The sequence below is a fragment of the Tripterygium wilfordii genome, chromosome 22, assembly GCF_013401445.1.
Source record: "Tripterygium wilfordii isolate XIE 37 chromosome 22, ASM1340144v1, whole genome shotgun sequence".
NCBI lineage: Eukaryota > Viridiplantae > Streptophyta > Magnoliopsida > Celastrales > Celastraceae > Tripterygium > Tripterygium wilfordii.
The window spans coordinates 2,053,148-2,077,252 of record NC_052253.1 but is presented as its reverse complement, the minus strand read 5'-3'; the positions used below and the strand labels follow the sequence as shown (position 1 = coordinate 2,077,252).

Here is a 24,105-nt window from a genome sequence, read left to right as displayed (position 1 = left end):
ACGCATGATAAAAGATTAAAGAAAAGGGACGTCTTATTATTCATAAACTGAGTTCTTCACAAGCATACATGTAAACACCAGTCCCATACTAGTATTTCTAAATTTCCTATTGGCTAACAGGAAAACACATTGTGCAGCAATTTGCAGCCATCCCTCAAAATTCAGTGTATGCTTATGCCATTCCACCGCTTGTTGCTGTCCTGATAATCTGGAATAGAGCTGCCACAAACAACATCAAAAATGTCATTGGTATAATGAAAGACAACACTGCAAAATAGTAGTCAGCATCCAACTCGATAGGAGTTGAAGCACAAGTAATGGTGAGAGGAAACCCCCAAAATTCATGTGAAGAAAGTCTTATTCAGCACTTATTTTGAGTTTAGATCAACCAAAAACAACTACAGGTATCCAAACAATCAAATGAATTTTCATGCTCATTTTCAAGAAATGTAAGTTCAAGTGAGTTGAGTGATCAAACAATCATTTGGTCCAGCACGTTTATTTCCTCAAAATAGATATCAAATTCTATACATGTAAAAGCTTTGCTCATGTTATGCAATATTTAAATTTAGATGCAACATACTGGACGAACTGAGTTTACCAGTCTGTTTGGTTCAGTGTCAAAAGACTAGAAGCACTTGCATTGTAGACATTCAAACAAGCAAGATTTAGAAAGACCAATAGACATTCAACTAAGCACACAGACCTGACTCTCTTTTTTTCCCGTTCATAGAACGAAGTTACAGATTTTATTAACAAAATGCATTAGGCAAAAAATGGACAAAGGAAACGTAAGTAGGCATTGGGTAGACATGCTGCTACAAGAAATAGTTAAAGGGAAAGTAAACTTACATGATCCAATGACAACAAATACGAAGAACCCAAGCAAAACAGGGCCTACAGGATAGTCTTTCCCCTTTTTAGTGGTAGTTTCAGGCACGGCTCCTCTCTTTGTAATGTTCTTCTCAAATTTCTCAACTTTCCTCTCTGCAAGACGCCTTGATGTAGTCTGTACAGAACAAGCAAAACAAAAGTCAAATCAAATCATCATTCTCAACCCAAAGAAAAACAGAACTGTGATTTTCTAAGGAATTAGCGCAACAAGAAGAGAATGCCTCACTACTAATCCACTTGTGACAGGATAAAAAAAACTTAGACTATAATTGAGTTAAAACAAACTTTACAAGTTTACATTCTACTCAAAAATAAATGGGAACCTGCTTGCAAAGTTTATCAATGAGAGCCGCAGGGCTAAAATAGCATATCAGAAAAATATGAAAGAAAGCTGAAATAATCTAGGACAGTTTCCAATGGAACAACAAAGTACTACAAGGTGAAAATAACAGCAGAAAATCTTCTTACACAATGATTACTGCATCACGATGATTTCCCTTGATAAAAAATGGGTGAGTTCAGCAAAATTATTAGACATTCACTACTGTCTTTGAATCAAAACTACTTTTGTGAAACAAACAGATAAAATTGCAATCTTAGATAAATGATCAATAAGGTGCCAAAGAAGACTATGGGCTCATTCCACACGAACTACCAAAAATTGTCAGCTACCAATGCATTCCTAGGTCTCAATAATATCTAATGATCAATACAATTGAATAAATCCCGTTAAACTATTACATAGAAACTCAATGATCTCTTCAGAAGCACTCAATTATAGCTATTCTGCCTCATCACATAAATTGTTTGAATCTTGTGTAGCTTTCAAATTTTCTTGAAAATTGGGCTTAAAATTTTTAAACAAATACGAAGGGATCACAGCTGTCATAGCAAATCAAAAAACCTTAGACCTAAAGAATAAGATCCACATCATCCAAACATCAGAACAAAAAAATCCATTATCATCGACTACTTGACCGTCGAACTCATCAATCCTGATGGATCCATTCACCCCTAACCTTTCAAAATCAATTCCAATTCCAACATGTAAATACAGCTAGAACAAAACAAGAATTGCAGATCAGTACATATATGATTTTCACACATTCATATATTAGCCAATCAACAGCATATAAAATCAAACATCAAACTGAAACCAAAATTATTACGAACGAGGAGTGATAAAGGAAAACTGGGAGACTAGATCTCGTAAATTACCATTGTTATGGAGAGATCCGGCTGCTAAGAACGCAAGAGCAAAGAATCGCAGGACAATTGCAGTCGATTCCTTCTCTTCTCTTGCCTCTTCGGCGACTCGCTCGCTAGCTCCTTCCTTCTCTCCCACGATTCACGATCTGCCTCTTTGTTCTGGACATATATATAGTCGGGGGAAACATATGGATAACGTGCCGCGGCAGGAGCGTCAGTGCGTCACAGTCTCCGTAACGATTGGTCGCTGCACTTACTTGACACACGTGGCGTGCAACAATTGGTGGTCACATACAGATAGCAGTCCTACTCGGAAGAAACCAACCATCGAACCCGTAATGTAACGCGCGTTACGGAGTTGAAGAATTTTTGACCTGTGATTTTTGGATAATTGAAAAATATTAGACTTATTTCTTTTTAAAAAAAGTAGGCTTTGCATAAGGATGCCACTACGATTTTTTTTGTTCTCTCTCTTTTTTTTATAAAATTATTATATTTACGGTGTAATTTTTTCTGTTCTCTCTTTTGTTAAAAAATTATTATATTTACCATGTAGATAGATAAATCTATGGACTCGTGCAATAACCCATAAACCAAACGTATCAAACAAACACATGAAAATATAGATAAATCTCTGGACTCGCGCAATAACCCATAGACCAAACGTAAAAGGCAAACACATGATATTTTCGTGCACCCTCATTGAAAATCGAATCACTGGCTGCTACATAACCAGTTATACTAGGAAGCAGCCATAACCAATTAGACTAGGAGTTGATTACTTTTTGTTTTTGGCAAGTCTAAAAGTTGATTCCTGCTCCACAGAGAAAAAAAAACATGAAACAGAGAAGATTAGATTAGATTATCTAGCCACAGTTGTCCAACTTCCTACTACACAGCAGTAATGATCCACAGCAAAAACCTAAAATTGGCGCTCCATATAAAGCACAGCTAATATAAAGCTCTAAACTGAAGAATCATAGCCAATTATTCATACAACTCATCAAGGAAGTACCATCCTGGATTTACCTTGCAATCCTCGTATGATGCTCCATTCCACGATCTTTAGTCCCTGGAATCCTTTGCAAAATTTCTTCTGCAATATGATTGAAATTCTCCTCTCCTGCTCCAGAAAGCTTTGGCTAAATCTTTAAGAATTAGCTATTTTAATACCATCACCAAATTTGTCTTCCTTCAAGTCCATAATCTTTCTTCGTCAACGTCTGTTATTACTGCTAATAGGTTAGCCACAGGATCCAGCTTGCAACAACTCTTACAGCATCTGGACCTCCAAGAAGAATTAATGAAGAACACAAGGCAAAAGTCAAAGATATCTTCTATTGGATACACATGGATGTGCCTAAACCAATTTCATAAAAGCAAGACCATATTAAAATCTTAATATGAGACAACTGAGGCTAATGTCAGTTAGATTCACAGGCATACATCAAAATAATTGTCAAAAGGTAATGGAGAAGAAGCTTACCATATCCAATAACAACAATATGATGATCAACAAGCAGTACAGATCCAACAAGACTGGTAAATATATACTGGTTTCCTAATGATAACTATATTGTCCGTCTTTCACCTCAAATTGTAACATATAATATCCAATTGCCATCAATGGTAGGCAATATTCAGATCACTCATTACAGAGATGGCCTGGTCACTTCTGGACTTTCGTTGAGCTTTTGCTTCCATTTACATAAAACAATTGTAGCTTTTTAATTTTGGAACCCTAGACCGAACAATCAAGAATTTTCTATACACGTCTCGTTGTTACCCAGAGCTTCCTCTTCATTCTTTTGACCATTATCGATTCGATTTTCTACCCAAGTCTCGTTGTTAACCACAGTTTTCACTTCGTTCCTTTCACCATTCTCCACAATCTCTTCTTCCTGTACATCTGTTATCACTTGAAGAAGGTCTGATGGAGTAGCCGCAGGGTCTAACTCCAGGCAGCCCTTTGGACCATTTGGGCCTTCTTGACCTGTAAGTAAGTATGAAGGAACAAGATGGGAAAATTGAAACATCTCTTCTCTCGGAATCCTCCTGATTTCTTTGATATCCAAGTGTCGATGAAAGGTTGTCTTGAATCCAGCAACTTTGACAATAGGAGTAACAATTACACCTTGATCTTCATCAAAGTCTTCAAGCACTTCTACCATGTCATACTTGTGTATCACTTCATCTGCGGTCAGCTCGTTCCAGTCAGGTGTCCAGTTTCTATAGAGTGCCCAAACATCCCCTTTCCTGGGATATATCTGAATGGCACCACATGGACCTTTGGTCCACCTAATCTTGTGCGAAAAAGAATTGAGTGACTTATAGATCCTGTGTCTGCCTACTCTGAAATCCCCACAAGTTTTTGGAAAACCAGAGGTGACCCAGTTTAGTGAACCCAGTTCACTATTAGTTTTTGAATTAAGCCAACTGATTCTTACCGCAAATGGATCAAAAGAAATCACATTGTGAATCATGGCATAATAACGGGGCATCCCATCATCATCATCATACACAGCCCATACCTGACCACCTCCAAACGATCTTTCAGTACGATCCTTGTCAAAATCATGAAAATCAGGATCTGGGACAATAATAGACAAAGTTTGCAAGGTTTCAGTTTCCAAATTGACAGAAGAGGTTCCAGAAAGAGAATTGATTTGACATACTCCATCATTAGCGTCAACTGATTGGCCAGACTTGTCTTCATCACGGGTGTCAGTGTTTACCAAATATTGTTCTCCTCTTCCGTTTGCTTTCTCATTTGTACTTTCCTCCCATTGAGATTCTATTTTATCTGCTGTGGTTGAATTCCACTCATGTAGTCTCTTACATATTTTTGTCTTAGCCTTCTGCATCAATACACTTGGAATTTCAAACTGGAACATGTCCCTTGCACTATTAAGCTTTGTGATACTATTGGCCCTACTTGTTTCAAAACCATCTTGTTTGGATCCAGATAAATTAGCCTTGCCAACACCTCCAGTTTCAACACCCATTTGATCTGAGAAATATGAACCAGACTCTGTTCCTCTTCTTCTTTTGGCTGAATTATGCCCGCTGGATGACACATTACTTGTCCTCTTTGAGGCATTGCGCTTTCTCTGAGCCTCCTCTCTTTTTGTGGCTGCCTGTGCCCCCTCACGTTCACGTTTCACTTTCTCATATGCTTGCTGAACCACATTTGCGACATGAGCAGCATAAGCACCACCTGTTCTTGAATATAGCCCCCCTTGATAATTTGTTTGGTTATACGAGTCAGCATTATTGAACTCACTCGTTCCCACATTTCGTGAGCTTGCAGTTTTCCTTCCTGAATTTCTTGCTGCTTTATCATTTAAATTCTGTGGCTGCTCCTGGGGAAAAGTCCATGAAGTGGTGGGTTTAGAACTATTGGCCGGTGGTGGAGGTGTCTCCACAGCCAAAAATGGCTCATGGCAATTGGGACATAACAAATTATGTTTAAGGTAAACCCTAAGATACTCGTATTGCATCCTGCATCGATGGCACACAGTCCAAAACGTATTGGATTTAGACTTGTGAGATGAAGTGGGAGTTGAATATTGAGAAGCCCGAGAGGAACTCTTGTTTGCCCTCGCATTTGAAGCAGTACTTTTGGTCAAATTGTTGAAACCATTAGTGCCACGTGATGCCGAGGAACCTCCACCAGGAGTTGAAACCTTATGAAAACCTCTTCCTTTCCTCTTCTGGTCATACACTGCTCTCTTACCTTTATCAGATAACAAACTCCATGCCTCTGAAATAAATTTAAATGCCCCTTCCGCTCCTATGGACTTGTTCTTATCAGGATGAAGCATCAGAGCCAGCTTCCTATAATGTTTCCGCACTGTTTCATCATCAGCTTGTGGGTTAACACCAAGTATCCCATACCAATCAGCTTCACCGTTAATTTTGTTCTCGGCATGATTATAGACATCAAATGTCTCTATCATCTGGGAAACCCCCTCAAGCTCTGGATACAAATTCTGAGCCTTCAGAGCAAATTTCCTAGCCCCAACTATGTCCTTTGATAAAAACTTTTTCTCAGCGATCTCTTTTGCCCTGGTGGCTTCTCCTTTGTTGCATTCCATTTCACTCGCTTATACGGTTCTCTATTTCACCAGAGTCACCACACTACTGACCTGGTCTAACCATTACTCTCTACTGCTGCGATTTCTCATGACACAAGAAGAAGCCGCATAAACAATTCCACGACCTACATCCCAGTACCAAAAAAAACGCATATTAATCTAAAAACTGAATTAAACAAATAAAAACAAAATTTGTTCTATTTCGTCGCTTTCTACCACAAAACACAATTGAAGTTCACCAATTCAGAAATGGTTCGACTGTCTATTGACAATTTCAGTTCAAACTACTTGCACGGTTGCACCGGCCCGTTTCAGGGCGATTCAGCGTATAACTAACCTAAGGCGGAAATACTTCAATGGAAAGAAAAATGAAAGCAGTAAAAATGATCGGAAACAACAGAAAGGGGAAAGCAAAGACGGACCTGAGAAGCACGAGAGGGAGAGAAAGTTCCGATGAGACTGCGAGGGAGACTCGTGATCGAATTTGACAGGGCTCGGGCTCCAACTCCGACGCCGAGACTCTAAGTTTGACTGCCTGAGATTGGAGAGAGGATACTTCTGCCTTCCTTCTGCAAGAGGGGAGACCGGGAGAATCAGAGAATGGAAATGAAACGAAACGAAACGTTCTTTGTGTGTGGCCTTCCGTAAATGTCCTTGGGATACCCGACTTTTTTCGGGGCCTCTTAATCACATCGCATCACCCAAGATATCCCGTCTTCCAAACTGCATAATGACAGTAAAAAAGGGGTTGATTTTGTAATTAATTTCAAAATTATGCGAAGTAACTAAGACAAATTTTTACTGTTTTGGACCGTCAATCTGTTTATATGATAGGTTATCGTTAAATATGGACCCATTTAGATGACATGGCAAACGGGGTGATCTATGTGGCAAATGTTAATGACATGACTCTAATTCTAACCCTAATTTATGCGCTTCTACCCAAAAGGCCCAACCCTAAAAAATGATGATGAAGAAGAAGGGAGGGAGAGGAGAAAGGTTGAGAAAATTCGACTGATTCCGGTGATGACACTGCTAGTCCAAAACTAGAGCACAAATTGGATCTAGATGATTTTGAACTTGAACCAAAGATTGTGGACGCGATTGCTACTTTGCTAAGGCTTTTGAAATAGAGGAGGAGGAGATATTAGGGATTTAAGGGATATTATATTTGAGGTAGTTTTGATATGTTGCTCATTTGACACATAAACACCGTTTGTCACATCGTTGATATTTAACATTGTATGAATGGTCAACCTACCATCAATTGATTGACCGACCGAAATTGATAAATTATGCTTAGGTGATCAAATAATTAGCACAAATTGGACTTTAGGTCATTAAATTGTTACATTTTGATGGTCAATGACCAAATTGGAACACGGACAATCTTATAAGTAGTACATATTCTATTAATCCATTCTTGTATGCATATGATTTTTGTTCATGACATCTGAATCGTTGGATGTGAACTCAAAATTTTCGGGTATTTTTTTTTTTATGTATATAACTTTTGTTTATGACAATAAATATATCTTTCAAATTTTTAAGTATAACATTATCATTTTAATTATCCTGTTTGGTGAAGCGGGCTACGAAAGTGGGCCCGTCGTGCAGCCCGCTTCACCAAACAGACCCAAAATAAAAATTTACCAGAATTATCAAAAAAAAGATAAATAGAAGATAAATATTGTACAGTACATTGCAATAGACAATTATTTGTATCTCTTTAGGCACTTGCAATGGGAAAAGTGTTATTCGGTCAATAAAGATGTTGTCTTTTGCTGATGTGGTTGTATTGTGAAACGTGTTTTGCTTATGTTGCTGTATTGGAAGAAGTGTTTTGCTAAAGTGAATGTATTGGTATTTGGTGTTTTGGTGTAGTTTTATTGTGGATAATATGGAGAAATCAAATGTTGTTGGCCTTCATGTTGGGTGGGAAGAGAAAGTGTATAGAAATTTGTGTTTTGCTGATGTGACTGTATTAGAATACATGTTTAACTTGACTTTTCGTGTAATAGAAGTGGGACCCAAATCTCTGTTTTAAAAAAAACTCGTGATATTTTCCAACTCTCATCGTCAGCCGTTCGATCAAGCTAAATAAAATTATATCAAAACGCTCGCGCGTCGACTCCATTCCTGCTTTGTATTTCGAGGAATGCTACAGCCCCCAATTTCTATTTTTACCCGCAGGAAACTTTTTTCTTGCCTCTTGGGTGATTTGGATTTGGCTGTGTCTGCGCTCTCTCTGAGCATCGCGTGAGTTCTAAGCAGCGAAGGTAGAGAGAGAAGCAGAGATGGATCCAGACGCAGTCGCCAAGGCTTTCGTCGAGCACTACTACTCGACTTTCGATGCGAACCGATCCGGCCTAGCGAACCTGTACCAGGAAGGCTCGATGCTTACCTTCGAGGGCCAGAAGATTCAGGGTTCTTCGAATATTGTGGCCAAGCTCACTAGTCTGCCCTTCCAGCAGTGCAAGCACAGCATCTCTACCGTGGACTGCCAGCCTTCTGGTCCCGCCGGTGGTATGCTTGTTTTCGTCTCCGGGAACCTACAACTTGTCGGGGAGCAGCACGCGCTCAAGTTCAGCCAGGTATTTGTGCTTGTTTTTTTGGTTTGGATATGATCGGCCTGATTATTTTAAATACGAGATTTAATATTTTTGTGAAGTTTATTTGTGGTTCATATGAGAAGACTTTGCATATTTGATTGCTTATTGTTAGTGCTGTTACTTATGTATAATAGATGTGGGATGGAAAGTCAGTTGTCTGATCTACTGATCTGGATGACATTGATTTCGAAATATTCTAGCGATTGCTTGATTAGTTTTAATAGGAATGGAAGTACTGGTTTGCCTGTTCAATTTTTCCCTCCTCTTGTTTTGAGGGTTATTTTGTTGAGTTTTGGTAGATCTAGGGTTTGGTAGATTTTGGGATGGTTTTGATTGTTACAATTGCTCAGAATCATTTGTTCTTTAACTTCTAGTCCTTTTAATAATTATTTGTACCACACGCAGATACACACACACACACACATTCAGATGCTAAGGATGAAAAGAATATTTGAGGTTAAATATTCGAATTTACGACACCCAGGCAGCAGCAGACACACACGCATTCAGATGCTAAGGGTGAAAAGAATCATGAGTTGCTTGCCGGTACTGGTTTGTGCTACCTGGGTGTCATGTAAATCCAAATATTTAACCGGCATCAGTGTTGTCCTATGTTTGAAGCATTCCATTTTATTTTTTGTACACAGAATCTCGTTTTATGCTTTGATGGAATTTACATACTTGGTTTTGGAAAACAAAGTAGTATTGTTTCCTCGGGGATTTTATTTTTAAGCAATGCCACCCCCAACCTAATTTACTAATTTAGACATGCTTGAAGTTCATCTTGAGGATGCATTTCTGATAAGCATCAATGGTTTTTGACTTTTTCCCTGCAAGTTTTACATTGGCATCCATTGAAATGATATGACATTATGCGCCTATACGTTCCTTCAGCTTATGAACTATGAAGATACTGTGGAAACATTGTTGTGCATGTTCGATAATTTCTCATGCTGTGATTTCTCCTTTAACTTAAAAGTGAAATTGCTATCCTTATGTCATGTAAAATTCCATGACAAACTTAAGTATGCTTGATCCTTTTGAATTGGCCCTAAGAACAGTTCAGCAGGTTCAGGAATGGTAAGTTTTTCGATAAGCCAACTCTCCAAATACCTCTTCACGAATATACCTCAAGTGTTTTAATGAAATCCTGTCAGGGTACAAAAATTTATCTTCGTAAACGTGTCTTTTATGACTGTATCAATGTTAAACTGTTCGTGATCTCTTGCTTTTTGGAGCGAATTTAGAGAAGTTTATACAGTGTTTTGTCTTTTATGACTATCAATGTTAAACTGTTCGCGATCTCTTACTTTTTGGAGCGAATTTAGAGAAGTTTATACAGTGTTTTATGATTTGGGTGTTATTTGTTTTTGCATTCGTGGTACGTTCGTCCTTTCATATTTCCTCTTGTGGCATTAATGAAAAATTTGGAAGTCCTATAGGTGTTCTTTTGTTTCTCTTATCATATTAATCGCTTATTACTGTGCCTAACCAAATTTCTTCCCCTGCTTTATGCCATCAGATGTTCCATTTGATGCCAACGCCGCAGGGAAGCTTTTACGTGTTTAATGACATATTTCGTTTGAACTATGCTTGAGGACAAGATGCACCACGGAGAATCCATATGTGTTCAAGATGTCCGGATCTAGTTCAGTTTGCTGCTTATCTTTGTGTTCAGTTCCAAGACACTTGTAGAAAACTGGGATTTTGGTTCGTTGTTTTCTTTGTTTCATTGTGCGTTCGTGCTATATATATATTGGGGATGGCTTTGTGATGATTGGTTGAACTAATGAAAAATGGTCTCTTTGGTTACTGCCTGAAGGGATTGGAGTTTGAAAAGTTAATTTAAGCTGGAAGTTCATCTTAGTCATATTCTATTTCTAAATGCTTGGGAGATGCAGATGGGGTGAAATCAATTGAATTGATAAATTAAACAGTTGGTGTAGAATACGATTGTTTACATCGCTGTAAAAGAAATTCTTGATATTGGGAATAGAAGTGCTGGGGGAAGAGATACAATTGAACCATTGCATACAAATTGCCAAGGACTATGTTGATGTTTTAATTTCTGTCACCTTCGAACCCCAAACCAGGAAGATCCATATGGGGTAGCTCAGGCATTTTCAGAGGAGAAAAGGAAGAACCTTCATCATGGTTATTATGCTTCGAGGTCGGCTGTTTTTCTGCATCCACGGCATTTGTAAGAGCAGAGGGTTGTAGTATCCCAGCCAACACGCCTCCAAAAGATCTGAATGGGTGGCTCAACCCATTTTTTATCTTCAAAATGAGGGAGACCTCAGAGACTTGCCAGGTAACAGTAAGAGCAATCAAGACAGAGAGAAGAATATGAGTGATAGTATTCTGCCTCCTCACTGTTCTAAGCTCCTTGACTATCTCCTCTGTACTGATTTCTTTGCTACCAGTAGCACCTTCTTCCTCACCAGAAGTCTCGGTCACCTCCGGTTCAGTTGATGCTTCAGATGCATTCACATCTCCTTCCTCTCTCACCAATTCCATCTGTTGATAGAATAATAAATGTTTCATGAGTGTCTTCACTGATTGTCATATAAGAATAATTGACAGATAAATGCACTCTATAATTGATGAAGGCCTAGTGTTTCAAGTTAATTACAAACACATGGTCGAAAAGTTATAAGATCTCATAATTGCATGGACTTTGGTTGAGAGACTCGTTTCAACGTAATACTCAAGACTAGTCGTTATGCCATTAGCTGACCCTATTTTAGTCTTAATCGTACTTTCCGACTGCGTCAATAATTGCTTCTTTAACAATCCCTATCATTTCCCCATTCAAGAGAAATAGGGCAATTGAACCAAGTATATAAAATCATCGCTCAAGAGATTGATTCGAGATTAATTCTTATTGTAAACAAACACATATGATTCGCAAACAGAGCAATCTTTTGAACGATTCTTCTTATAGACAAATCTTCAATCAAACATCTGGTTAAGATGTATTCAATTTGACAAGTATTTGAGATTTATAAATCCAGAGAACACAAAAAAGAAAAGAAAAGCAGACAGAATCCCTGGGGAGCGCATATGCTTTCTAGTACCTGAGAAAGCAATTTGGAGACGAGAAATTGATCATCAACAACATCATCGTCGTCGTCGACGACCAGGCCGACGGGAACTTTGGCTCTCTCATCTTCTTCTATAAGCTTCTGGATTGTTTGGTTGATAAGCTCCAGCTTTTGATTGGAAGGCATAGCTTTGAGTGTCGTGAGGAAAGAACGCACGGACGAAGTCAAACCTTTCTATTGCCGATTTCTTATTTGTTATCATATCCTTTTTGAATGACACGTGGCATCTGCTACTGCCGTGGCCCATTCTTCCATAATTCCACCGTATACGAGCTTTGATAGGAAATTCTCTAAAATTCTCATATACCGGCCCAAACTTACATCAGCCCACTTTTCTTCAATACAAGCCCAACTATTTCCTGGGCTGGGCTTTCTCCTTTGATTTACCAAAACGACCTTGTCAAGTTGTTAAATCAGTCATGTCATATCAAAAGCTGCTAATTCATACTTTGGTGGCCTTTTCAGGTTTCATTTTTTTTGGGCCCTCAAAACATGTGGTTTCTGCTATATATATACAATTTTTGATGGGATTGTCTTGGATTCTGTAGAGTTTAATGTGTGCTTGGAGTTCATGATTAGAGCCCTCCAACCTTTGCATAATTTTAACACATCAAATAAGATCAAGAATCTTGCTTATACATACATACATACATACATAGTAGTTGGAGTGTATAGCACTCCATGTTAGCACTTGGGTTAGAGTTACTCTTAATAATTTGACAAATTTTAAACTTACATATATTGTTAATTATATTCATCAAAGGTGTATGTATAGATTCCAGTCAATTAGAAAGGGACATGATGAAGAGATATGGGTAATGAATAGGACAAACATATATATAGATTCCCTAGCTACCAGCAGGAAACCCTTCTGTGTATCATAAAAATTTGAAGAATATATATAATGGTCTGTGACTGTCTCTGCCCTTTTTGTCCTTCACTAATCGATTGATCCATACACCTATCAACCTGATGATCACCAGACACCACAGAGAGAGTAGCTACCAAAGCAAACCAAGAGAGAATTTAGTTTAGTTTAGTTCTCTCTCTCTTCTCTCTCTCTAACCTTGTTTTCTCTATCACATTATATTCCTCACTGCATAGATTCCTTTCTCTGTGAATACAGGCCTGCATGGACCATCTCCTTATTATTTTCTTCAACCAAAGCATCTCTCTCGAGTCTTGAGGCAGTACACAAGAAAAGGAGATACAAGGGGTCGTTGGTTGAGGCAAACTTAACCACAATAACTCTTAGTGTACATGTACGCAGTCACGAGTTCAAGTTCTGTGAGTATTTTCATTATCGCAATTTGAGCGATAAACTTTTGCTCAATCGGACGTGAGTGAATGTCACCCTGCGCTATTTACTACCCTAGTGATAGCGTTATTTCTCATCACTTGCATAAGATACAAGATAGGTCTCTTTTATTACAAATTAATTATATATGTATATATATGTATATATATGTGTATTCTTCTTCACCATATCAAAGTCCATTATTATATAAAGAATTTATGTGCTGAAGATGGTTGTGGAGATATGCATCATGGGGATTTTTGGGACCCCCCATCCATCATTTTGAACGTAGAAAAAGCAATTTATTCTCTGATTCCAAATCAAGCATGCTTTGCAATGCCAGAAGTATTAACTCATTATGTATAGAAGAAAAAAAAAGAAGAGTCCATGTGTTTGACTATTTACAAAGGAAAAAGAAGATTTTGATGATCAGTAAAAGCAATATGTGTGATCTCTATTGCATCTTCTGGCAAAGCTGCCAATTTAACTTGAACCATGTTCATACTGATAGAATTGCGAGCCTATTCGATATATATACATATACTATGCCTTATTTGAGGATAAGGTGAAAATAAATTACAACCAAACGTATCGCCCAACAGTAAAATTGTAAGTGTGCAATTTAGAGATTACCGATTCAATTCATGAAGATAGTATCTTCACATATTATGTAAAGATAAGATCTGCATACATCTTCTCTGTTCTTGATCCCCTGCCACAACTAAGAATACTCCTGAAATATCGTTTGAAGACATATAGAATATACAGATATTTTACCTCACATAATATATGGAGAGACGTTTTTTTAAGTAATTACACATGTAATTTCTCATTGCACCCCTACAACACTATCACCGGTAGTGGTAGTGTAGACCACATCTTCTCTTGTAACAATAACAATTAACAAGTGGTAGTGATTAGTAAACACAATTGTAGTAAATAATTATTGGTGAAGCACACGTGGAGCAGTTGACCAAAAAGAAGAAACACACATTTGCACGACGAATTATTAAATTGCAAAAATTACATACGTGCTCAACTAGTCTTCTTTTATTTTTGAAAGAGACGTTTGGGGAGAGGTTATAATTTGAACCCATGTCCTAATAGATGGGTGAACCCTTACATGCAATGTAGTTGTTGTTCAACCAACGACTCAACTTAAAACTTCCCAAACTCATCATATATATACGAATTCATCATATGCAAGCTGTATGATATCAATAACGGCTTATACATTTAATATTTTATTCATTTTCCATATTACTATTTGAATTTTGAAATATTTCAGCATCTCCAACTCTAATTTTGACTGTTTAAAAAAAAAGAAACAAAAATAAAAATAAACATTAATTATTATCTAAATCTAAATATTCGTGTGCTAAAATGGTGTCTATGAACCCTCAAAATTTTCATAATTCCATGCTACATTTTCAAAGCCAAATATGTTGTAAAGATTAATAGATCATTGAGAAACAAAAAGAGACATGTTAAAAATTTCATGTATTTTTAATTAAACTCAGTTCATATTAAAATTTCATAATTTTATTCGGTTAAGATTCAAAAATAATACAGAATTCATAAACATCAATGATGATCCGAGTCTTTCTGTTGTAGAAAGTTCATGTGGAGATCAGGCGAAGTTGATTTGAATGATGAGAGTTATATGTGTCGTGTGCTTGACATAATTGCCAATGAACTTTATGTTTTCACAAATTAATATTTTGTCAATTATATGTAAACAACTAAACAATATTATGTAAAATTTCTTATATACTTTTCTTAATTATCAATGACTATAAATACTTTTCATTTATATTTTTTACTCATCTTAATGTTATTATTGGTAAATTGACAAATACTCCATGTATAGATTCAGTTTCACCAAACACATAATCAATTTATTTTACGATATATATTCTAACATAAATCAATAGAATATACTCTACCATATACACGGTAAGTAATAAGCTATACCAAAGAGTCGTCGACTTCAATGGAATCGGAAAATAAACCCATGAATTAAATATATAAATAGAGAAAGAAAAACAAATGAGGAGGAGCAAATCATCGCACACTTATAAAAATCTGTCTCACATTTTCAACGTTGCACACGTAGAAAAATCTTTTAGAAGCACAAAGCAAATTTTCCGAGGAAATGAAAAAAGAAAAAAGAAGAAAGTCTTGGGGATGTGTTCACGGGGAGCTAGTTTCTTATCGATCAAAGTGGAGTAGTTGACCATTACATTTAGGGCAATCTGCAACCTGTTTAGGAACCATGAAATACATGAGACAGCTCTTGCAACCAGCCACAACAAGCACATGATCACCTCCATATTTTTCTCTTGATCTTGATCTTGATGATGAAGGAGAAGGAGATGATTCAGATGATGATTCTTCAGTGTCATATGAAGTTTCTTCTTCATACTCCGAGTAAAAATCTCCATTGTTGTATTCTGTCATAATCTTGTTTGTTCTCGGATCCTCTTTTGCTTTCATTCCATTTCTCCAGTTTACGTAGTATACATCCCCTGTCTGCAGCCAATCAACAACAAAAATAATGACATGTTTTATTATTTTCCCTTCAAGATCGATCAAAACCCATCAAGATTTTCCTTCTGTTTTTCTTGGGAAACAAACAGAAATGGATTAGATGAACAAAGTCATTCCCTTTTTTAGGGTTTATTGAGGCATTAATTGCACAAATAAGACATTGAAAGAAGAAAATCAAAAGAACATCCCATACAGAAGGAGCAAGATCTGAACTGGGTCTCGCTCGCATTTATTGAAGCTAATTAATGATTTAATTCCCAAAAAAAAAACCAAAAGAAAAAGAAGAAAAAGCATACCTTTAAATCAAGGCATTGTTCCCAATGGTAAGGGAGAGAGAGGTTGGAGTTGAGCTCCAATGTGGTTTCAGAGCTTTGTGGGCGATTACTTTCTGGTGCGCCAGACGGAGGCGAGTTTGAAGAAGATGAAGAAGAAGAAGAGGATCTGCCACTCTCCCCCCCTGATATAACGACGCCGCTCCGATGAGTATTATTGATTGAACAGTTCTGAAGCGATCTCTCCAGGGATTCAGTGATGGCTGCCATGTTTGGAGCTGTCATTTACTCGTCAAAAATCAAAATCAAACCATAAACAGAGATAGAGGGAGAGAGATAGAATATATATAGTCAGAGTTTGAAAGGGAGAAATGAGAAATATTAACAAACAAATTGCCTGGGAGATTAAAGAGGAGATGAGGGACTACAAAACACGCGACGTCCGATCGAGCGTGGAATAAATCAACAAACTCTAGGTGGGTCCCAGGACGGTAGGCACAATCTGCATTTTATTAACTTTATTTCGTCTCACTTTATTGTTTCTACCACGCGCGCGCGCGACTTCAAAGAAATTATATTTTGAGAAATTTAAGAAAAATAAAAGTGAGATCCGGTAAAACACGGTTGCCGACAAGAATGCCGGGAGTTTCTTCGACAGTTTCTTGATTTTTGAGCTTAATAATATGATTATGCTTGATAATTCAGTATTTAAATGCAATGAAGAGAAAAAAAAAAAAAACATTTATCCAGGCAGGATTATAGATTTTTATAATTGATATTGTCGGATTTGATCCAAAGACATGCATAGATTTATTCTCCTGAACCGTCTATGAAGTAATTAGGTCTAATAAACGTGTTAATTATGTTAGAAGAGCTGAGTCTTTCCTTCTATACTACTCAGTTGGATTATATCAATCCGACGTGAGTCTTCACATATATTACGAGGGCTACAACTATGAAGCACAATCCGTAATTTGCTAAAATGTTTGCCTAAAACAAAAGAAACAGGGAACTATTCGTGAATTTATTAACGCAGGATACAACATTTTATATCAGCAACTCTCCGGAGAGAGAGTTGGTGCATGTTGTGTGTTCTCCATGTATATATATAAATAAATAAATAAATATATATATATATATATATGATTTATGTTAATACTAATTGATGGAAGAAACTAGCATGTTTAGTTTAATTAGCTAACACACATCAATAATAATTGAAGTTAATTAAGTGCTGAGTTGAATTTAAGAAAAATGATTGAAAGCCCAGCTAATTAATTAATGTCGTAATGCATATACTAATTATTATCATAAAGAGATGGTGGTCAGCTATCCCCATCTAATAGGTTTTGACTTTCATTAAATAAATAAAAAAAACCCTAATTTTGTTTTTGAGGGACAACCTTCAAGTCAATGGGATAAGCAATTATATCAACCTTTTTCTAAACGATAAAAAAGAATATATTTCTCTTTCGGTGGCCAACCATTCAACCAACCAAGTTAAGTTACCAAAAGTTGAAATTAATAAACCTAAGTACTTAAATAATCTAGGTTGGTAAATTGTAAGGATTAACAAATTTATTTGGAGCTACTCTCATGCATCAAAAATAGTGATTATTTTGTCCGTTTGGGTGAGAGGCTCATGTGCTCAGAATTTATCATATAAGGTGAGGTCCAATATTACTGTATTGTAGATGAGTTGCTCGTTGAAAAAAAAACTACTTAAAAAATAATGTGTGAAACAATAAAAGCAAAATCAAAACCCGAATAAATAATGTGTAATAGTTTGTCGGATTATTCAAGGCCATGACAAATCCGTGAACCGTGAAAGTCCAATTCCAATGGATTCTGATAGGATAAACTGTTGTGTGTGGGTGAAAGTCCAAATTATAAGATGGTATTGGAGCCAAATTGCTCAATTTTTAGTACCTCCACCCGATGACGTTTGAGTTATCTGTGAGCTTTTCAGATATGGACCACTAATAAAATGAAGGGTATCACATGATGATGAACCCTAACCCGTCTAATCCAGTTATTGAGTCTCGTATAAGCCTGTAAGTGTGGGAGAGTGTTAAACTACAAATCATTGATTGATGGATAAGTGATCCTAGATATAAGGTGCCAAGTTGGTCCACACACCTTAACAAAAGAATTAAAGAGAAGTAGCGGACAAGGCAGAAGAGGACGAGCAAGCACCGCGTGTATTGGATGAGCCACCGCGGGTGGGCGGAGCTGGGCCTGGTTATTTTTTGTAAAATACTTGGATTTACCCAAAAGATCTTACCATTATCAGTCGGACTTTTCCTGAAGTGGAATCTATTCCTGCAACTTCTGACACCTTCTTCTCTCTTCCTCCAACTAATATTCCTTCTTCTGACTCTCTGGCTGTCTATTTCTTCATAATAATGTCTATTATTTTTAAATGTTTGCACCATTTTTTTTTTAAATAATGAAAAATTGGTTGGTGGGGGAGTAATGTATCTAGCTAGGCATGTTCGACTGAGAAATTCCTTTTCCCCACTCATTCTCTCTGCACATTTCGCGAGACGGGTTTGCGGGGAACATACCTTGGTGGCCTTGGCGTGCCTCATCACTTCCTTTTTTATTTTACACTTTTATTTGTTTTATTAATTTGGAATGTCTTTGTATTCATCATTCATAATAAAAAGCCCAAATGTGATATCTTATGGAGTTGAAATATGAATCTTCTTATCCATATATCATGGATTCTTCATAACCGATTCTCTTGGTGAGTTTCAACGAGATATGACTCTTAAATCTGGTGACGATCGATCTTTTTTAATGAATGAGAAGTCAATGATCTAAATTATGTCCATGTGTGTTATGTTTGTTGTTTAGTCTGTCCGGTTTCATTCCAGGACAGTATTAGTCGTCCTGGTGTTGTCATTTTTTTTTTTGTTCTTGAGTCTTAATACCTACTTTTCTTGGCTTTGGTTTGTAATTTCTTAGACTCGCTACATTAAGTGTAATTTTATTATGAATGGGAGGGACTTATACCCTTTGGAGACAAAAACCCAAACGCAGTTTTAAAATTAAAATGATTATAAGAGCACTCAGGGCCTAGCCCAATGATGTGTCGACGTGTAGAGGCCCATTACAGTCCAGGCATCTAGAAGGGCCAGCGTGAAGAGCAAGCCCATTAAGGATCATAAGCGTGAGAGCTTGTGAAATGTCCAAAAAGGACGAACCGGTGCTCGGAGTCCGCTAGTATACGTCAGAGAGGATCAGTCCCTCGGATCGCCGTGTTTGGTGATCCGAAGGGAATACCGATCCAGCAGACGATTTATCGGGACACCCCTGCCCCTATTAACTGCGTTTTCTGTGGTATCAACGGAGTTACAACCGTCAGGTAAATTGATATCACGTTTCCCTCTACATGTGATACGGCTACTTTTGATCGTCTGATTTTATCTGTTCGTTCCTCAACGGATTTCTTCCGGTGAAGTTTTTCACAATTTTAGGGTTTAATGCGCAGTTATTTGAATTACGTTCACTTTACGTCGAGAACTTCAGTATGAATTGAATTTTGTGGATTGTTTATGGCATTCGAATATTCTTTTAACTCTTAAGCCCTGCAAATCTGTTATCGAAAGAAAACTGATAAGGTTTTTGATTGGTTTGGATAATCAAGGAACGTGTATATGTAGCTTATACCATTTTTCTTTCTTCAATTTCAATGTTGGGGGAAGGGAGGGGGAGCTCTAGTTCTCAGTTAAGTCCTATCAGCAATTGCTTTTTGTTGGTGCAGTAGTACAAAAAGTAATAATAAAATAATAAAAAATACTGAAATGGAAAATCGATTGTAGTGGACTGAGGCACGGGTATCTTGCTCTCTTCAAGGAGATTCGAGCCGTCTACAGTTCCTTTTTTTTTTGTTAGAACCGATGCACCAGAATTCTCTTGGCTCGATCCCTCTGGGATATAACAGCCCGACTCGGTCGTATAACTAACTCAGACCTATATTCAGTTGGTTAGCTCGAAGCCCCAACAAGAAACACCATTTTTCTGCCCAAAGAATAGTAGAGAAACTACTTTTAAGAGCGAAGAGAGCGTTTGTGAGTCGTGTGTTTTTGAAACTCGGGGTAGAAGAGTTTATATAGGCTACGTAGCAATTAATGATATTAATGGATTTAATGTTTCCCATTGAATTACAATAGGTTTTAATAGGTAAATTTAAATAAAGTAATAAATAAACTATTGGTTACTAAATCATTAAAGATTTAATCTCTTTTAATTTAAAATAACGCCAACACTTTTGAATATCACTGAACACACCATTCTAATACAACTTATGACACTTCATTTTTTGCAATGCTGATCAAAGCCAAGTTTGGCAGCTGTGGTTGGATGCATGATCCCAATGATGCTTGGAATTTGCTTCATGTGCCCTTCAATGGACTGCTTGTGGCACAAATATCACTATTGTCCAAGCTGCAAAGAACAGGTATGCTGCCCTGTCACTCTGTCTTGCTTTGCCCTGATCACTAGTTTTTTCATAATATAGTTTTGGGTTGTTTCAAGTAGCTTGCTGACTTCGAGTAATCAAATCCTTGTGCAGTAATGGATCCTCCACACTGGACGCAGGACCGCTTTGCATTACCTGCATGATATGATAAGTCTACTATCTGCATTGTGCTGTACTACTTATTGGTAATTCCTACTTCCTAGTTACAGTTACCTATACATGGAGATGTAAACTTGTTTACAATGTAAATTGAACTCAGGTCTTGCTATTGAACACACAGGTCAAGAGCAGGTTGAAATCCCTACACCTTTAAGCAGCCTATGTGCATGAGTTTTATGGCTTTAGCGTTTGAAAAATGTACCTTTCTTGGCATCTTCATAAAAGCATACCTGGGTATGATGGAGCAATCCTTCAGATCAACCCATGTAGAAGAGTAGGTCCAGCATGAGTAATAAGAGCCTGTCTCGATAGCCAAGGAGACTGCCTGTAATCCACTTAAGGACCTGTTTTATGCCTTATATCTAGACAAGAGCTATGTAAACCATCTCTCTTTTTTCTTAGATCCCCAGCGAGGCTGCAGGCAAGTCATCCTTGGCTACAAAACAAGACTCCTTATCCTCACGTAGGACCTCTCTTCCTTACAAAGAACCCAATTTAAAAAATGTCTTATTTTTAATATGTAGATGCTGAGATGCAATGCTCTGCCTTCAGCCGTTCTATTTATAGCCAATGATAGTTTGGGATTAGATTTGATCCTTTAAGCATCATTTGATTAGCATGGTTCCCATTCTCTCGGTTCTTTGTCGTTGAATATATTCGTGAGACTTTCATGGCAGCGTGGCCCAACTTAAGCCGCCCATGTTCCCTGTTTGGTCTTTGTGAAGATGATATATGGCTTTTGGAAGTCCTAAAAATATAGTTGGAGACTCACGTTTCTCTCCGCTATTGGTCAGTAAGCTGACTTTCTGTCATTCGTAGAGGGTTATTTGGGAACTGCTTGCCCATGCCACTTTGTGTGTATGTATATGTGATGTAATATATCTTTGTACGTGTCAGATCTAGAAGACTATATCCTGTTTAGTTATGTTCATATTTTGTTTGTTTTCTTGAACCCTTTTTTTCAGAACAAGAATGAGGTAGATAACTCTCCCGTAGTGAGCGGGGTTAAGAATATGCATGATGTACGTAGACCTTATTCTCACATAATATGTGAAGAGAATGTTTTCAGAAATTGAACCTGTGACCTCTATGTTACACCCATTTAAAAAAAAACATGTAATAGGTTACACCCTCAGAACAAAAATATTTGAAGAGAGATTTAGATCATGTTTGGTTATGTTAGCATCTTCTTGTTGTCGAACATTTCTCCAGAACATTGAGGTTTCAAGGCCGTTTGGATACCCTGAAGAGGCGTACCGTCGGACTTCCTTTCTCCTTTCTTCTTTGCCTTTCCTCACTTTGTTGGCACTATATTCCAATTCCAAAATCAACCCATAAGCACATGTCCATGCACAACTAAGCCACAAGTCAATGTAAGTGGTCTGACGCTCATTGGGTGGACAATATAATATGGGTTCCACGATCATGGGCAAATGACATTATGTGATGGGCGAAGTTGGTTTGTGCCTTTTTGAAGCCCTTTTATGAATTGATGAGGTTATGCTAGGAGGATTTCAACGCATGTAAAGTTGGTGATTTGTGATAGTCAAAATATCATACCAAGCTTCTTCATCAATAAAGAAAGAATAAAGTGGGGCAAGTGTGTGTGATGACGTGTAAAATTGGACTTAATTTTTTGGACTATTCACTACGTAAGAAACATAAGTTTTAGGGTCTTCGAGGTGTATATTAGGAAGGACGCTTTGATACTCAAGTTAGTTATGTAGGTAACAAGCTTAGTGAAACAGTTATGTATTTAAAGCTGTCTCTTTAGTTGGTAACGATTGTGAATCATGAAAAAGTGAACGGAGTTCGTCTTTTATATAAATTTTGAATTATTGATTGCCTTTAATTGCGGTCGAGATTTGTGGAGTGAATACCCTATAGATCTCCTTGCATATATTATTCTTAATCGGTGATGAGTCTCATGAGGTCTCTTCAAATTCATGCCCCTTAAAACCCGTATTACGTTATATTAGTGTAGAAAATTAAATATGTAGATTATTATTGTATTTTCCACTGATAAAACAAACAGATAATGCATCCAAAATCTTATCTTCTGGTGCTATTGTCATTATGTATGAAAATGATTCAAAGAACTGTTAAGGACACAGACTTCAGCCCTATCTAGAAATTTATTTGATGCTCTCATTTTGGACTTTCTTGGCTATCATAACCTTAATCATTGAACCTTCTCAAAAAAAAAAAAAAAAAAAAAAAAAACCACCTTAATCATTGAAATATGGCACATCAATAAAATTGTTAGCATAATTAGGTGTTTATTGCCAATAAATTTTTATTAAAAATAAATCATAAATGTGTATTATTTTGCCTAAAAATCGAACGATATTTTTATTTTATTCAAAACGAAAAATCATATTATCATAATCAAAATATCGAATATTTTGAATTTATATTCGCACGAATGCAACAAAATAAAAAATAATTATCGCAAAATCCTACTACAGGGACATGCTTCTTCATGTGCTTATATTATCGAAATATAATAATTGCATAAAGAAAGACGTCATGGATGACGGCATGATAGCCTGGAGAGCCGCAATTTGCCTTCCTTTAGATATTCTATTCCAAAAAATAGTAATGATTTTACAAATTAAGAAGTAAAAGGTTAATTAATTACTATTTATTTGCCTACATTTAGTGGACTTTGACTCCATTAAAGCATCATTAGAGAGAGATAAAAGAGATCTGTGTCCCTGCTTACCCCATCAAGTGTACGGTCTACGTATAATTGGACCTTTGATTATGCCTATCTTATATTTTATATTATTATTTGTTTAATATCAATATCAATATAATACCCCTTTCACTCTTTGTGCTCTGTAGAGTGTAGACATCCAATACTACCCCATTGTACTCCAAAAGTTCTTTTATATATATATATATATATATATATACTGAATTAAATCTAATCACCCTACTCACTTTTTCAGAAATTTTAAAAATTCTTATGATAAATACTAAATTAGGATTAATTATATTAGTAAATGAAAATAAACGATCCCAAGTAAGCAAGTTTAGTTGAAGGGTTTCCAAATTAAATATGGAAAATATTACACATGTCCTAACAAGTACATTTGAACTTAAAATATAGTTCTATATATGTATAGAGATTAACATATAAAGAGGGACTATTTTTAACCAATTTGACCATCCACGTTGGCAGGTGGTTATCGTTCATGATTCTTAAAATCCTAATTCAAATTCTAAAATCCTACCATCTTACCATATCATATAAACAAAACTATTTATATCTGAATCATTAATTAAAATGATAAGAATGATGTGTATCATCGTGGTGATTAAGGTTTGAATTCTTCTTCCCCGTTAAAAAAGAAACAATTCTTTTTAGGAAAATGATAATGTGCGGGATGTGGATAGAAGATAATCCTTTGTAATTAGAT

General features: G+C 36.7%; 6 protein-coding genes across 6 annotated transcripts; 2 read left to right on the top strand and 4 right to left on the bottom strand.

The window, feature by feature from the left end:
- Positions 1-10: 10 nt before the first annotated feature.
- LOC119991925 (stress-associated endoplasmic reticulum protein 2-like) lies at positions 11-2,272 on the bottom strand. The gene is made up of 3 exons (XM_038838468.1): positions 2,113-2,272; positions 853-1,009; positions 11-219 (listed from the first exon to the last, which is right to left on the bottom strand). Exons 1-3 carry the CDS (start codon positions 2,113-2,115, stop codon positions 173-175), a joined length of 207 nt encoding a protein of 68 aa, XP_038694396.1. The 5' UTR covers positions 2,116-2,272; the 3' UTR covers positions 11-172.
- A 1,321-nt stretch (positions 2,273-3,593) lies between these two features.
- Positions 3,594-6,889, bottom strand: LOC119991923. The gene is made up of 2 exons (XM_038838466.1): positions 6,623-6,889; positions 3,594-6,325 (listed from the first exon to the last, which is right to left on the bottom strand). Exon 2 carries the CDS (start codon positions 6,198-6,200, stop codon positions 3,858-3,860), a length of 2,343 nt encoding a protein of 780 aa, XP_038694394.1. The 5' UTR covers positions 6,201-6,325; positions 6,623-6,889; the 3' UTR covers positions 3,594-3,857.
- A 1,448-nt stretch (positions 6,890-8,337) lies between these two features.
- Positions 8,338-10,656, top strand: LOC119991746 (nuclear transport factor 2B). The gene is made up of 2 exons (XM_038838185.1): positions 8,338-8,794; positions 10,335-10,656. The coding sequence occupies exons 1-2, from the start codon at positions 8,498-8,500 to the stop codon at positions 10,407-10,409; spliced, it is 372 nt and encodes a 123-aa protein (XP_038694113.1). The 5' UTR covers positions 8,338-8,497; the 3' UTR covers positions 10,410-10,656.
- A 58-nt stretch (positions 10,657-10,714) lies between these two features.
- On the bottom strand, positions 10,715-12,082 carry LOC119991744. Its single transcript, XM_038838184.1, has 2 exons — positions 11,890-12,082; positions 10,715-11,329 (listed from the first exon to the last, which is right to left on the bottom strand). The coding sequence occupies exons 1-2, from the start codon at positions 12,040-12,042 to the stop codon at positions 10,874-10,876; spliced, it is 609 nt and encodes a 202-aa protein (XP_038694112.1). The 5' UTR covers positions 12,043-12,082; the 3' UTR covers positions 10,715-10,873.
- A 3,181-nt stretch (positions 12,083-15,263) lies between these two features.
- On the bottom strand, positions 15,264-16,425 carry LOC119991907. Its single transcript, XM_038838447.1, has 2 exons — positions 16,060-16,425; positions 15,264-15,745 (listed from the first exon to the last, which is right to left on the bottom strand). Exons 1-2 carry the CDS (start codon positions 16,318-16,320, stop codon positions 15,425-15,427), a joined length of 582 nt encoding a protein of 193 aa, XP_038694375.1. The 5' UTR covers positions 16,321-16,425; the 3' UTR covers positions 15,264-15,424.
- A 2,376-nt stretch (positions 16,426-18,801) lies between these two features.
- On the top strand, positions 18,802-21,267 carry LOC119991036 (GSH-induced LITAF domain protein-like). The gene is made up of 4 exons (XM_038837218.1): positions 18,802-18,817; positions 19,216-19,405; positions 20,386-20,500; positions 20,615-21,267. Exons 1-4 carry the CDS (start codon positions 18,802-18,804, stop codon positions 20,615-20,617), a joined length of 324 nt encoding a protein of 107 aa, XP_038693146.1. The 3' UTR covers positions 20,618-21,267.
- The last annotated feature ends 2,838 nt before the right edge of the window (positions 21,268-24,105 follow it).

Excerpts from the sequence above, each read along its gene's own strand:
- LOC119991925 (XM_038838468.1), bottom strand. Across the intron at positions 220-852 it reads ATTTGTTGTCATTGGATCAT|CTCTATTCCAGATTATCAGG; the intron begins GTAAGTTTACTT and ends TGTTTGTGGCAG.
- LOC119991923 (XM_038838466.1), bottom strand. The coding sequence starts at position 6,200 with ATGGAATGCAACAAAGGAGAAGCCACCAGGGCAAAAGAGATCGCTGAG.
- LOC119991746 (XM_038838185.1), top strand. The coding sequence starts at position 8,498 with ATGGATCCAGACGCAGTCGCCAAGGCTTTCGTCGAGCACTACTACTCG. Across the intron at positions 8,795-10,334 it reads ACGCGCTCAAGTTCAGCCAG|ATGTTCCATTTGATGCCAAC; the intron begins GTATTTGTGCTT and ends TTATGCCATCAG.
- LOC119991744 (XM_038838184.1), bottom strand. The coding sequence starts at position 12,042 with ATGCCTTCCAATCAAAAGCTGGAGCTTATCAACCAAACAATCCAGAAG. Across the intron at positions 11,330-11,889 it reads TCTCCAAATTGCTTTCTCAG|ATGGAATTGGTGAGAGAGGA; the intron begins GTACTAGAAAGC and ends TTCTATCAACAG.
- LOC119991907 (XM_038838447.1), bottom strand. The coding sequence starts at position 16,320 with ATGACAGCTCCAAACATGGCAGCCATCACTGAATCCCTGGAGAGATCG. Across the intron at positions 15,746-16,059 it reads AACAATGCCTTGATTTAAAG|ACAGGGGATGTATACTACGT; the intron begins GTATGCTTTTTC and ends GATTGGCTGCAG.
- LOC119991036 (XM_038837218.1), top strand. Across the intron at positions 19,406-20,385 it reads AACGGAGTTACAACCGTCAG|TTTGGCAGCTGTGGTTGGAT; the intron begins GTAAATTGATAT and ends ATCAAAGCCAAG.